The sequence below is a fragment of the Bubalus kerabau genome, chromosome 10 (assembly GCF_029407905.1).
Source record: "Bubalus kerabau isolate K-KA32 ecotype Philippines breed swamp buffalo chromosome 10, PCC_UOA_SB_1v2, whole genome shotgun sequence".
Taxonomy (NCBI): domain Eukaryota; kingdom Metazoa; phylum Chordata; class Mammalia; order Artiodactyla; family Bovidae; genus Bubalus; species Bubalus kerabau.
The window spans coordinates 58,817,878-58,833,458 of record NC_073633.1 but is presented as its reverse complement, the minus strand read 5'-3'; the positions used below and the strand labels follow the sequence as shown (position 1 = coordinate 58,833,458).

Here is a 15,581-nt window from a genome sequence, read left to right as displayed (position 1 = left end):
TTTTTTTTTGCCCTTTAAAGTCACATTGTTTATTTCTCCTACATATTTCTGTCTTTATGTTAGCCTTTTGCAGTGCTGTGGCATTTTTCTCTTGTTAAAAAAATTTTTTAAGATTTTTTTCCTTCTTTTGTGATTTCTTTTTTACTTTGTCTTAGTTCTGTTTTTCTTATTATTCTTTACCTGCTGTAGCTATTCCTGAATATATATAAATCTTTTTCACATACATCTATTTATCTTTGCTTTTCTGTTTTTTAACTTCCTCTTCCATCCATTCCTATTCTCTTTCTCTTTTTTTCCTTCAGTCTTTTTTCACCATGTAAGTTAAATTGTTGTATTCTCTTTGCTACATTCCCCAGTTGGCACTCTGCTCAGGCTCCAGTTTTCTGGACTGAGTGTTAGTGAGCTCTACTTTTAATTTGCTGATATCTCTTTTGGTTTCCTTCGCTCACAAAGTCAATCTCCTATACTCTCTTTTCTTTAGAATACTTTGGCTATTTATCTCTGTGTGTGTAAGAGTGTGTAAATGTTCCATTATTTTTGTAATTACATGTCTGATGTTGTACTGACCATCTATCTTTCATTTCATGTCATGTTTTGCTTTTTGTTTTGGTGTGTTTGCTTTAACCCCTTTTAATACTATGACAAACAACTTAGGGATCCCCTGTAAGATCACACCTGAACCATTGAGGTGAGAGCACTGGGTCCAGACTGCCAGAGAACTCCTAACCCCAAGGGTATTAATTATTGAGAATTTCGACACCTGGACACAAAGTCTGGTATCACGCAGCTGTTGGCAGCATCCTCTGCAGGACACTTTACCCACACAACAAGCAAGACAAAAACACACAAAAAATCACCAGCATACAGGAGTCCCACAGACACTCCAAAATATACCTCATACAGCCCTGCCCATCTGAAGAAAAAAACTCACCTCCTCCCACTAGAACACAGGTACAAATCACGTCTAAAAAGAAGTCCACACAAACCACTGAACCAACCTTTCCCTCTGAGGGCAAAAACCAAGGGCAGAAGGAATACAACCCTAAAAGCTAGGGAAAGGAGACCTCAAACTAAGTAAGTTAGAAAGTAAACAAATAAATAAAAAGAGAAATATAGCACAAATGAAGGAACAAGGTAGAAACTCACAAGACCAAATAAACGAAGAGGAAATTGCTTGAGCAAACTACCTGAAAAAGAATTCAGAATAATGATAATAAAGATGTTCCAAGCTTTGAAAGTAGAATGAAGAAAATAAAAGAAACCATCAACACAATTAATACAACTACCAAGTACACAGAAGAAATAAAGAATAAGTAAACAGAGATGAATAGCACAATTATTGAAATTAAAAATACTCTAGAAGGAATCAATAGTACAATAACTGAGGCAGAAGAACAGATAAGTGAGCTGTAAAAGAGAATGGTGGAAATACTGCTGAAGAATAGAATAAAGGAAAAGGAACAAAAAGAAATTGAGGATAGACTCAAGAGACCTTTGGGACAATATTAAATATACCAACATTTGAGTTATAGGGGTCCCAGAAGAAGACAAAGAGAAAGGAACTGAGAACATTTTTGAAGAGATTATAGCTGAAAACTTCCCCAACATGGGAAAGGAAATAGTCAATCAAGTCCAAGATGTGCAGAGTCCTTTAACAGAATAAACCTAAGGAGAGACATATTGAGACACATACTAATCAAGCTAACAGAGATTAAATACAAAGAAAGAATATTAAAAGCAGCGAAGGAAAGAAACAAGTAACATACAATGGAAAACCCATACAATTAACAGGAGATCTTTCAGCAGAAACTCTGCAGGCCAGAAGGGAATAGCAGGATATATTTAAAGTACTTCAAGAAAAAAGATCTACAATCAAGATATTCTACCCGGCAAGGATCTCACTCAAAATGGATGGAGAAACCTAAAGCTTCACAGACAAGCAAAAATTAAGAATTTAGTACCACCAAACCAGCTTTACAACAAACACTAAAGGGACTTATATAGGCAGTAAACACAAGAGAAAGGAAAGACCTACAAAAACAACCCAAAACAATTAAGAAAATGCCAACAGGAACATATATATGAATAATTACTTTTAACGTAAACAGATTAAATGCACCAACCAAAAGATACAGACTGGTTGAATGGATATAAAAACAAGACCCATATATTTGCTGCCTACAAGAGACCCACTTCAGACTTACAGACACACACAGACTGAAAGTAAAAGGATGGAAAAAGATATTCCATGCAAACGGAAATCAAAAAGAAGCTGGAGTGGCAATTCTTATTTCAGATGAAGTAGACTTTATTTTTTTTTTTATTTTTTTTTTTTAAATTTTATTTTATTTTTAAACTTTACATAACTGTATTAGATTTGCCAAATATCAAAATGAATCCGCCACAGGTTTACATGTGTTCCCCATCCTGAACCCTCCTCCCTCCTCCCTCCCCATTCCATCCCTCTGGGTCGTCCCAGTGCACCAGCCCCAAGCATCCAGTATCGTGCATCGAACCTGGACTGGCAACTCATTTCATACATGATATTTTACATGTTTCAATGAAGTAGACTTTAAAATAAAGAATATTATGAGCAATAAAGAAGGATACTACATAATGATCAAGGGATCAATCCAAGAAGAAGACATAACAATTTTAAATATTTATGCATCCAACACAGGAGCACCTCAATACATAAGGCAAATACTAACATACGAGGGGAAATTGACAGTAACACAATAACAGTAGGGTACTTTAACACCCTACTTTCACCAACAGACAGACCATCAAAACAGAAAATCAATAAAGAAATACAAACCTTAAATGAAACATTAGACCAAATGGACCTAATTGCTATCTTCAGGACTTTCCATCCAAATGCAGAAGAATACATTTTCTTCTCAAATGCACATGGAACATTCTCCAGGACAGACCACATCTTGAGCCACAAATCAAGCAGCAGTAAATTTAAGAAAATTGAAATCATATCAAGCATCTTCTCTGATCATAATGCTATGAGACTAGATATCAACTACAGGGGAAAAAAAAACTGCAAAAAAACACAAACACATGAAGATTAAACAATGCACTACTAAATAACAAAGAGGTTACCCAAGAAATAAGAAGGGAAATCAAAAGATTCCTAGAAACAAATGACACTGAAAACAGGATGGCCCAAAACCTATGGGATACAGCAAAAGCAGTTCTAAGAGGGAAATTTATAGCAATACATATCAAGAAACAAGAAAAACATCAAATAGATTACTCTACATCTAAAGCAGCTGGAAAAAGAAGAAGGAAAAAACCCCCAAAGTTGCAAAAGGAAACAAATCATAAAGATCAGAGCAGAAATAAATGAAAAAGAAATGAAGGAAACGATAGTAAAGATTAATAAAACTAAAAGCTGGTTCTTTGAGAAGATAAACAAAATTGACAAACCATTAGCCAGACTTATCAAGAAAAAAAGGGGAGAAAAATCAACAAAATTAGAAATGAAAAAGGAGAGGTTACAACAGACAACACAGAAATATAATGGATCGTTAGAGAGTACTATGAGCAACTATATGTTAATAAAATGGGACAACCTAGAGGAAATGGACAGATTCTTAGACACGTTCAAGCTTCCAAGACTGAACCAGGAGGAAACAGAAATTATGAAGAAGCCAATTACAAACACTGAAATTGAAACTGTGATTAAAAATCTCCCAAAAAACAAAAGCCCAGGGCCAGACAGGGGAATTCTATCAAACATTTAGACGAGAGCTAATGTTTTTTTTTCTGAAACTCTTCCCAAAAATTGCAGAGGAAGGAATACTTCCAAACTCATTCTACGCGGCCACAATCACTGATACAAAAACCAAACAAAGATATCATGAAAAAAGAAAAGTATAGGCCAATATCATTGATGAATATAGATGCAAAAATCCTCATCAAAATTCTAGCAAAAAGAATTTAACAACACATTAAAAAGATCATAGACCATGATCAAGTCAGGTTTATCCCAGGTATGCAAGTATTCTTCAATATATGCAAATCAATAAATGTGATAACAAATTAACAAATTAAACATATTTACAAATTAACAAATTAAAAGATAAAAACCATATGATAACCTCCAGCAGAAAAACCTTTTGACAAAATTCAGCACCCATTTATGACAAAAACTCTTCAAAAAATGGACATAGAAGGAATCTACCTTAGCCTAATAAAGGCCATATACAACAAACCCAGAGCAAACATTATTCTCAATGGGAAGAAACTGAAAGCATTCCTTCTGAGATCAGGAACAAGAAAAAGATGCCCACTCTTGCCACAAAATTTGGAAGTCCTAGCCACAGCAATCTGAGACAAGAAAGAAATAAAAGGAATCCAGATTGGAAAGGAAGAAGTAAAACTCTATTTGCATGACATGATACTGTATGTAGAAAACCCTAAAGATACTATCAGAAAATTACTGGAACTAATCAGTGAATTTAGTAAAGTCGCAGGATACAAAATCAATACACAGAAATCACTTGCATTCCTATATACTAACAACTGAAAAATCAAAAAGAGAAATTAAGGAATCAATCCCATTTACCACTGCAACTAAAAGAATAAAATAGGAATAAACCTATCTAAGGAGACAAGAGAGCTATATACAGAAAACTGTAAGACACTGATGAAAGAAATAAAAGATGACATAAACAGATGGAGGGATATTCCATGCTCCTAGGTTGGAAGAATCAATATTGTGAAAATGACTATACTACCAAAAGCAATCTACAGATTCAATGCAATCCCTATCAATTTACCAATGGCGTTTGTCACAGAACTAGAACAAAAAATTTCGAAATTCATATGAAAATATAAAAGGCCCCAAATAGCCAAAGCAATCTTGAGAAAGAAGAATAGAAGAATAGCCCAATGAACTAGGCTAGAAAGCCCAGAGATAAACCCATGCACATGTGAGCACCTTATCTTTGACAAAGGAGACAAAAATATACAGTGGGGAAAAAGTCTCTTCAATAAGTGGTGCTGAAGGAACTGGACAACTACATGCAAAAGAATGAAATTAGAACACTTCCTAATACCATACACAAAGATAAACTCAAAACAGATTAAAGACCTAAATGTAAGACCAGAAACTATAAAACTCTTAGAAGAAAATATAGGCAGAACACTGCATGACTTAAATCATAGCAAGATTCTTTATGACCTACGTTCTAGAATAATGGAAATAAAGACAAAAATAAATAAATGGACCTAATTAAACTTAAAAGCTTTTGCATGGCAAAAGCTTTCACCTTCATAAACAAGGTAAAAAGATAACCCTCAGAATGGGAGAAAATAATAGCAAATGAAACAACTGACAAAGAATTAATTTATAAAATATACAAGTAGCTCATACAACTCAATACCAGAAAAATAAACAACCCAACCAAAAAGTGGGCAAAAGACCTAAACAGACATTTCTCCAAAGACGACATACAGATGGCTAATAAATATATGAAGAGATGCTCAACATCACTCACGATTAGAGAAATGCACATCAAAACTACAATGAGATATCACTTCACTCCAGACAGAATGGCCATAATCAAAAAATCCACAAACAAGTGCTGGAGAGGGTGTGGAGAAAATGAAACCCTCCTACATTGCTGTTGGGAATGTAAACTGATACAGCCACTATGGAAGACAGTCTGGAGATCCCTTAAAAAACTAGGAGTAAAACCACCATAGGGCTTCCCTGATACCTCAGTTGGTAAAGAATCCACCTACAATGCAGCAAACCCCAGTTCAACTCCTGGGTCAGGAAGATCTGCTGGAGAAGAGACAGGCTACCCAATTCAGTATTCTTGGGCTTCCCTTGTGACTCAGCTGGTAAAGAATCCACCTGCAATGTGGGAGACATGGGTTTGATCCCTGGGTTGGGAAGATCCCCTGGAGAAGGGAAAGGCTACCCACTCGAGTATTCTGGCTTGGAAAATTCCATAGACTGTATATGTACAGTCCATGAGGTCACAAAGAGTCAGACACGACTGAGCGACTTTCACTTTTCACTTTTCAAAAACCACCATATGTACCAGCAATATCACTTCTAGGCATATACCCTGAAGAAACCAAAACTGAAAAAGAGACATGTTCCCCAATGTTCATTGCAGCACTATTTACAATAGACAAAACATAGAATCAACCTAGACGTCTACTGACAGATGAATGGATAAAGAAGCTGTGGTACATAGATACGATGGAATATTACTCAGCCATCAAAAGGAACACATTTGAGTCAGTTCTAATGAGGTGGACAAACCTAGAGCCTATTATACAGAGTGAAGTAAGTCAAAAAGAGAAATATAAATATCATATACTGACACATACATATGGAATCTAGAAAGATGGTACTGATGAATTTATTTGCAGGATAGCAATGGAGAAACCGACATAGAGAATAGACCTATGGACACGGGGGAAGGGAAGAAGGGAGAGTATGGAGAGAGTAACGTGGAAACTTACAATACCATATGTAAAATGGATAGCCAACAGGAATTTGCTATATGACTCAGGGAACTCCAACAGGGGCTCTGCAACAATCTAGAAGAGTGGGATGTGGAGGGAAATGGGAGGAGGTTGAGGAAGAGGGGCAGGGGTATACCTATAGCCGATTCTTATTGATGTTTGACAGAAAACAACAAAATTCTGTAAAGCAATTATCCTTCAATTAAAAAATAAAGTGTCCCCCCCAAAAAAGCAGCAGCAGCTATGGCACATATATATAATGGAATATTACTCAGCCATAAAAGGAACACATTTGAGTCCGTTCTAATGAGGTGGATGAACCTAGAACCTATTATGCAGAGTGAAGTAATGTAAGTAAGAAAGAGAAAAACAAATATCATATATTAATACATATATATGGAATCTAGAAGGATGGTATTGATCAATCTGTTCGCAGAGCAGCACTGGAGACTGCTTACATAGAGAACACTGGAGATGCAGATACAGAGAACATACTTAAGGATAAGGGTGAGGTAGAAGAGGGAGAGGGTTAGATAAATGGAGAGAGCAGCATGGATTCATATACACTAACATATGTAAATAGGTAGCCAACAGGAATTTGCTGTATGACTCGGGGAACTCAAACTGGGGCTCTGTAATAACCTAGAGGGGTGGGAATGGGCGGGAGACAGGAGGGAGACTCAAGAGGGAGGGGACATATACCAATGATTACTAGTATGACAAATCAACCAATACTGTAAACCAATCATTGAAAATAAATATTTAAAAAAATTAATCTCAAGAGCATGATGTGGAATAAAAACAGCCTATTCAAAAGTGACAGACATGTGATTCCACATATATATGTAACCACACACTACTGTTTACACAACATTTTTTTAATAACATTCTTGAAATAACAAAATTATAAAGATGGAGAACAAATTAGTGATTGCTGGCATAGTGGGGATTGAAGGAAGAGTGTGACTATAATGGGGTATCATGAATGAGGTCGTGGTGGGGATGGAACAGCTCTGTTTCTTGAATGAGGTGGTGGTTGCATAAACGTTCACCTTTGATAAAATGACACAGAAGTACATAAGCATAATGCAGCAATATCACTTTCCAGGATTTGATATTGTAGTACAGTTATAAAAGATGTAATCAATGAAAGAAACTGTTTAGGGGCCAGTAGACAGTACTCCATACTATCTTTGTACCTTCCCAAGGATTTGTAACTAGTTCAACATTTAAAGAAATATATATATAAATCAGATGTGGGGAGAACAATGATTGTTGACTATAACAAATTAACAAATTAACAAATTAATTGTATTAAAAAATAATCACAAAACAAATAAAAATTAATCAAATAACCACAATGAAGTAGATAGGCAGGAGTGGGCCAAAATAACTGTAAAAAAGTGTTTGACAAAGCAAAAGACACAAAGAACTGTACCCAAATCTATAATATAGTAAGTAAATTTGTTGTTCACAAGGGTGCAGATTAGCAATTCTGAAACTATCTGTATTCTGGAGTTGAAAGAATAAGTAAATATATTACAGATAATGAGAGCCAGATTTCTTTTTGTTGGGAGAATGCAATTACAAATAAATAACAAAAGGGGAAAGACAAAAGTGAGCCCTGTAGAGGCAGACTGGAGTCAGCAGTACCAACACAGACTCATGGCTTGTTTTATTAATAAATATATGCAGATAGACACAGACATAAATGTAAACACAGATGTGTGTGTATGGTTATTTTCTAGTTCTTTCCCCTTAGAGTGTTACACTAATAATGAGCACATCCATCATTCAGACCTTGGTTTCTAAATATCATTCTCCAATGAAAAGAACCAAGTCTCCTTAGAGAACTGGCTGATTCCAAGGCAAGGAAAGAATAAGCTGAGTCTGGAACACATTCTGGTGCCAGAAAGCAAGTAAACTTCATGTGTAGAGAAGGGTCATGTGGCAGGGAATGTCAGCAACCTCTGGGAGATGAAAACTTCAGTCTTACAACTACAAGAACACGAACTCTGCTGAGTAAGTGAGCTGAGAAGAGGCCCCAAGTTCCATATGAGAATGCATCCCAGGCAACACCTTGATTTTAGCCTTGTGAGACCAAGCAGACAATCCAGCTACACCATGTCTGGACTTCTGACCAACAGAAATTGTGAGGTAACAAATGGGTGTTGTTTCAAGCTACAAAATTTGTGGTAATTTGACACACAGCAACAGAAAAACTAACGTAACAAAAAAAAAAAAAACAACTATAGTATTCAAAATAGTCAAGGTCAGGAAAGGCAAGAAAAAGGGAGGAATTCTCATAGAATGGAGGAGACTAAGATTGGTGGAGACTAAAGAGACCTGACAACTAAATGAAACTTGTGATCTTGGAACACAAAAAAGATGTCAGTGGAAAAACTGATGAAATCTGAATAAATCTCACAATTCAGTTAACAGTATTGAGCCAAGGCTAATTTCTTCATTTTGATAATTGTTCTATGATTATGTTAGACATTAACATAAAGGGAACACAGGTTAAGGGGATACAGGATTTTTTAATACTATTTTTGCAACTATTCCATAAGCCTAACTTTATCTCAGAAAGTTAAAAATACACCTATTTCCAAGTTCTGTCTGCTGAAAAGACCTGGAATCAATATAATAATAAGCATATCTAACATTCAGAATAATAAGCATATCTAAACCCAACTTGTCTCTAAATATTATTTCCACTAAAAAATGATAGAATTCCTTAGTACAGTGGTCAATTCCAGGTATAAATAAAGAAATTTATAAGATGAGCCTTGTATTAGTTTTCCAGAGAAACAGAAACAATATAATAGGGACTCAGCTCAAGCAGTTTTGGAAATGGGCAAGTCCCAAGACCTGCAGGGTGAGTTGGAAAGCTGGATGAGGACAGCCAGTTAGTTTAGTTCTAGTCTAAGTTCAAAGGCCAGAGAGCCAGTGGTGTAGCTCCTGTCAGAAGGATTTTAGGCTTGAGACTTGAGCTGATATTTCAGTCCAAGTGTGAAGACAGGAAAAATGTTAATAATCCAGCTGGAAGGCAATCAGAAAGGAGCAATTTCCTCTCACTTGGCTTTTTTGTTCTATTCAGGCCTTCACTGACCGGATGAAGCTCACCCACACTAGGGGGGGAAATCTGCTTTACCCAATTTACTAATTTAAATGTTAAGCTCATCTAAAAACACCCAAAATGATGTTTGACCAAATATCTGGGCACTCCATGGCCCAGTCCAGTTGACACATAAAATTAACCAACCCTAGTACTCCTGCCTGGAAAATCCCATGGATGGAGGAGCCTGGAAGGCTGCAGTCCATGGGGTCGCTGAGGGTCAGACCGACTGAGCGACTTCACTTTCACTTTTCACTTTCATGCACTGGAGAAGGAAATAGCAACCCACTCCAGTGTTCTTGCCTGGAGAATCCCAGGGATGGGGGAGCCTGGTGGGCTGCTGTCTATGGGGTCACACAGAGTCGGACACGACTGAGTGACTTAGCAGCAGCAGCAGCAGGCTATAACATTTTGTTCTGACAAAAAGCAAGGAAGCTACCACAGATAAGGAAGTCTTGTCAAAAGGACACAGAGCAACAAAAAGGCATCTACTGGCCAAAGGTAGAACAATTTGAGCATGAAAATGAATAATAAATACAATTAATTCAAGTATATAAAGACCCATGAGTCCACAGAGATAATTTTAAAAAGAGAAAAAGTCCAAAGCTAAAGAAAACAAAATTTTAAAAAACAACACAGGCATACACCAACGGAAGTAACTAGGAACCAATTCTTACTCTGATAATTAACTATTGATCTCCCTTTCAAGTAAAAATTGTATTTTAGGGTACTAAATTACCCTTTGTTGTTGTTTTTAAACAACAAAATTTAAAAATCAGTGTTTTGCAATCCCTAATAAAGAAAAAAGATTAATTGGTGAAACCACAGATTCAAGTTTGGTGGGGATCTTTACAACAGAGGAACCAGGCTGTCTCTCTAAATCCACTGATCAACATTAGCACCAGCTAGTGGATTACAATATCAAGGATAGCATCACCATGGAGTGATTGCCAAACAGTTGTACATAAATCTATTATGAGATAGTTGATACGACTTTGAGCAAAGTCCACGAGTTGGTGATAGACAGGGAAGCCTGGTGTGCTACAGTCCATAGGGTTGCAAAGAGTCAGACATGACTGAGCAACTGAACTGAAATCTAATCATGCCTTTAGTGCTAACTTTCATTTAAAGGAAATATAAGAGATAGAGGAACAAAGTAAAGGAACTACTGAGAAAGCAAACAAATAAATACAGAAAGTGGGATATCCTATTAAACAACTGACCAAGCAAGTTAAACACATGTTAAAAACAAGTTAAGAACATGAAGTTAAAGAAATAAAGTACAAGGGAAGGGCTGTTTTAGATTAAGAGGGATCCGACATAACCAAATACACTGTATGAACCTTGTCTGGATCTTGACTGAATTGTAAAATCTGTCTTTTAACACAATCACAGAAATTTGACTATGGAATGGTATTAAATGATGCCTAGAATTTATTTATTGATAATTTTATTAGGTAAGATAGTCGCACTTTGCTGCTGTGTTTAAAAAAATCCATATTTTATAAGATGTATACTGAAGTATGCAAGAGAGACTTGATACAATACCTGGGATTTTCTTAAAAACTAAAGAAAAAATAAGAATAAAAAGAATGGGGGAAAAAATCTAATCCCTAAGAATATTCTTGCCCAGGGTTAAAAAGTCATGTCTAAGATTCTGAAATTTGAAACTCAGAAGGAGGAATACCACTTTTAAAACTTGTTTTTGCCTTTCCCTATATCTTAAGAAACCTATATGCAGGTCAGGAAGCAACAGTTAGAACTGGACATGGAACAACAGACTGGTTCCAAATAGGAAAAGGAGTATGTCAAGGCTGTATATTGTCACCCTGCTTATTTAACTTATATGCAGAGTACATCATGAAAAACGCTGGGCTGGAGAAGCACAAGCTGGAATCAAGATTGCCAGGAGAAATATCAATAACCTCAGACATGCAGATGACACCACCCTTATGGCAGCAAGTGAAGAGGAACTAAAAAGCCTCTTGATGAAAGTGAAAGAGAAGAGTGAAAAAGATGGCTTAAAGCTCAATATGAAAACTAAGATCATGGCATCTGGTCCCATCACTTCATGGGAAATAGATGGGGAAACAGTGGAAACAGTGTCAGACTTTATTTTTTGGGGCTCCAAAATCACTGCAGATGGTGAGTACAGCCATGAAATTAAAAGACGCTTACTCCTTGGAAGGAAAGTTATGACCAACCTAACTTCAAAAGCAGAGACATTACTTTGCCAACAAAGGTCCATCTAGTCAAGGCCTGTTTTTCCAGTGGTCACGTATGGATGCGAGAGTTGGACTGTGAAGAAAGCTGAGTGCTGAAGAATTGATGCTTTTGAACTGTGGTGTTGGAGAAGACTCTTGAGAGTCCCTTGGACTGCAAGGAGATCCAACCAGTCCATTCTGAAGGAGATCAGCCCTGGGATTTCTTTGGAAGGAATGATGCTAAAGCTGAAGCTCCAGTACTTTGGCCACCTCATGCGAAGAGTTGACTCACTGGAAAAGACTCTGATGCTGGGAGGGATTGGGGGCAGGAGAAGGGGACGACAGAGGATGCGATGGCTAGGTGGCATCACCGACTTGATGGATGTGAGTTTGAGTGAACTCTGGGAGTTGGAGATGGACAGGGAGGCCTGGGTGCTGAAATTTATGGGGTCAAAAAGAGCTGGACACGACTGAGCGACTGAACTGAACTGATATCTTACAAAATGTTGACCATACAGCAGACACTAAAAGAATACATAAATATCAGATACCTTTTTCACATTTAAAAGAACTCCTTTATTTTCTTGTTGGTTTCCCTTTTTCTACCTCCCTCATCTCTTAAAATATTCAGAAATTTCCACTCAAAAGCTGTCTCCAAACTTTAGTAGTTACGTACTTATGTATTACACCGTAATTCTTTCTTTTTGGGGGGGGGGGGGGGCAGCATTTTGCAGCATCCTAGTTCCCCAACCAGGGATCAAATCCATGTAGTTCCAGACAAAGTAAATTCATAGCTAATATATAAGTGTTCATTTTCTACCACTTAAAATACATGTTTAATATCTGTAAATTCAAAACAGGTGTTCTTAAATTTTTGTCTTTAGAATTTTATGGAAGGCAAAGAACTAGACTTAAACCATGGAAGTCAGTAATTAGAGATTTCATATTTAAAAGGAAAAAAAAAAATCCCGAGTGCTTACTCTTCCAGGCACTATTCTAAGAGCTTTGCCTATATTAATTATTAAAACAGTACTAACTGATAAAGCAATCCTATGACATAGGTACTATTATTATTCTTATTTTCTCAATGAGGCAGACAAAGTAAAAGCAACTTACTCAAGGTTCCACAGCTAACATATCCAGTACCAGGACTCAAAGGCACACAGTCTAGCTCCAAAACCTCAGCTTTTTACCACTACACCGGGCTGACTCATAGGGAGGCATCCTTTGCCTGATGCTTATCCTATCTGCTCCATTCCAGTATTAACATTTCATTGTCTCCAAAGAGAAAATGAAGAAGAAAATGATGTGAGAATGAATAGTAAAACTTACCTTTTGAATGGCCTCTTCCATATCCAGCTCAAATTGTTCATCCTGTAATAATCTGAGGAACCTTTTGCGCTCAGCTCGGTCATCATTCTCGTTCTGCACCATTTGGTCCCTGGTTTGATTCTGTAGCCTTTGTAGTGCCTCGACATGCAATTTTTTGCAATAGTTTATATCTACTAATTTCTGATGCCTTTCACTGAAGCTCAAAGTTCTCCTTTTGGAAGCCTAAAATGAAGAAGGGAAAACAAAACAAAAAAAAAGCATACTTTGGTATTCCAGGATCTAATTTGTAAAAATACATTGATGTAGCCCCAGAAACAAATGAAACTGTAATAAATGAAAGGCGTTTGGCTTTCACTCCAAATTCAGAGACATAACAAAAAAGCAATGTGGTAGATTAAAAAAAAATTTTTTTTAATATGTATTAATGAAGCAGGTACTATTTGTGTTCCCCATCTTATAGATGAGGCATGGAAAGTTAAAGCAACTTGACTCAGGTTTCCTCAGCCAATAAACAGCCATATTAGAATTCTAAGACGCGCAACTGAGTTCTACATAACCAGCTCTTTACCACTAACTTCATTCCATCATCTACTCCTTCCCCCTTGGCTGCTCAGGTTTTCCTAATACACATTAAATAAGTCAACCCATATTTATTCATTCGCTGTCTCCTGGAGCTTTATTTCCACTCATTTGTTCAGCAGTTCTTAAACATCTCCCAAATTTCCAGAAACGTGGGAAGCAAAATTTTTTGCCTGGCAGATCTAAAGAGGGGCGGGGCGGGGGTGGGGGGGCAGCCAGCACGCGCGTCGCTTAAATACCAGCACCTGAGGTCTCTGAGATACGATTTTCCCATTTAATTCTCAGATTAGGCACTTCAAATCCTTTTTTAGAAGCAGGCTGGCTCTAAACTAGAATTAAATCAATAGACAACCGAGTCGTTTCGGCAATGCTTACCATCTCGGCAGACGAAATTCCCCTTCTCTCTCTCGGGCGGCTACAACCTCCAGCGCCAAACCTAAACACCAGCAGGGCTCTCCGGTGTCTACGCGGTTTCCCAGCAACCGCCACAGCGGAGTGCCTGCTCGAACCTTGACTACGCGCAGTGTCGCAGCTTCCCATTGGACGCAGCAGTACCCAATCAGTACTGAGCTTCTTGAGAGGCTGGCAGGGAGGGCTACTCCATAGGTTTAAAGGAGGCAGGCGGGAGTTCCAAATGTATCATTGTGCAAGACCTTTGCAGTCCGTTTGGAGCCCAAGATTCCCCTCAAGGGACGAAGTGTGGGCTTAGTGGAGTTTGGAACCAAGTTGAAATTAGAAACTGTTAACTGAGAAATACGGCAAACTCCTATGTAAGACAATGGGGGAGATCTGGGTTCAACCCCTGGGTTGGGAAGATCCCCTGGAGGAGGGCATGGCAACCCACTCCAGTATTCTTGCCTGGAGAATCCTCATGGACATAGGAGCCTGGTGGGCTACAGTCGTTGGGGTCGCAAAGAGTCGGACACGACTGAGCAACTAAGCACCTATGTAAGACATGAGAGCAAAGGCACTTTACTGCATGTTGTACAGGGCTGATCACCGCCTATGTCCTCAGCAATGGGAGGCACGGTCACGGTGCATAATTATTGATTAATAAACACTGTGGGTGGCCCACAGAAGCTGTTGGTAAACTGAAGGAATAAAAACATGACCACATGGATTTCATTACAGGAACCAATAAGAGAGCAGATATATAATGGCAGGATGTTGGTCATGTTTATTTTATTGGCAAGTTAGACAGTGAAGTCCGTTTTAAATGGAAGAACTTAAGAACAGGAATGGGTCAGACAAATTAGTCAAATATATTGATTTTAGAGATGACATTTATAGAAATCTTGTCAAAACTAAAATTAAAAAAAAAATTTTAAGGTAGTTAGTGTGTGATCTCGGAGAAGGTGATGGCACCCCACTCCAGTACTCTTGCTTGGAAAATCCCATGGACCGAGGAGCCTGGTGGGCTGCAGTCCATGGGGTCGCGAAGAGTCGGACACAACTGAGCGACTTCCCTTTCATGCGCTGGAGAAGGAAGTGGCAACCCACTCCAGTGTTCTTGCCTGGAGAATCCCAGGGACAGGGAGCCTGGTGGGCTGCCGTCTATGGAGTCCCACAGAGTCGGACACGACTGAAGTGACTTAGCAGCAGCAGCAGTGTGTGAACTTGGCTTAGTCTGTGCTATCAAATTAAAGTCCATCTTGTGTAGCAATGTCTGCTTAAATATTAATAACAAGACTTGTAGTTTAAGCTCCAAAATATAAAAACTTGGAAGTTTTCACTTCCCTCCTGACTACCACATAAAGCTGGGTAAAGTTGAAACTAATGACTTTTCTTGCATTCATCATACAGCCGAGGTCAAAGGGCAACCCACCACCCTGAAATCTGGAGAGAGGTAA

The 15,581-nt window shown here is 37.9% G+C and overlaps 1 protein-coding gene across 5 annotated transcripts in view; it reads right to left on the bottom strand.

Annotated features, from left to right (window-relative positions):
* The window catches only part of MNS1 (meiosis specific nuclear structural 1), a 116,132-nt gene that overhangs the window by 68,267 nt on the left and 32,284 nt on the right, over positions 1-15,581 (bottom strand). For 2 of the 5 annotated variants that reach the window (XM_055537871.1, XM_055537870.1), the window contains exons 1-2: positions 14,107-14,286; positions 13,153-13,374 (exon numbers count right to left, since the gene is read on the bottom strand). In XM_055537871.1, the coding sequence (XP_055393846.1) occupies positions 13,153-13,374; positions 14,107-14,271 (387 nt within the window). In that variant the 5' untranslated portion in view covers positions 14,272-14,286. Of the gene's footprint in view, positions 1-2,818; positions 3,050-13,152; positions 13,375-14,106; positions 14,287-15,581 lie in introns of those variants that run through there. The other 3 variants (XM_055537873.1, XM_055537874.1, XM_055537872.1) reach the window with 2 other exon arrangements.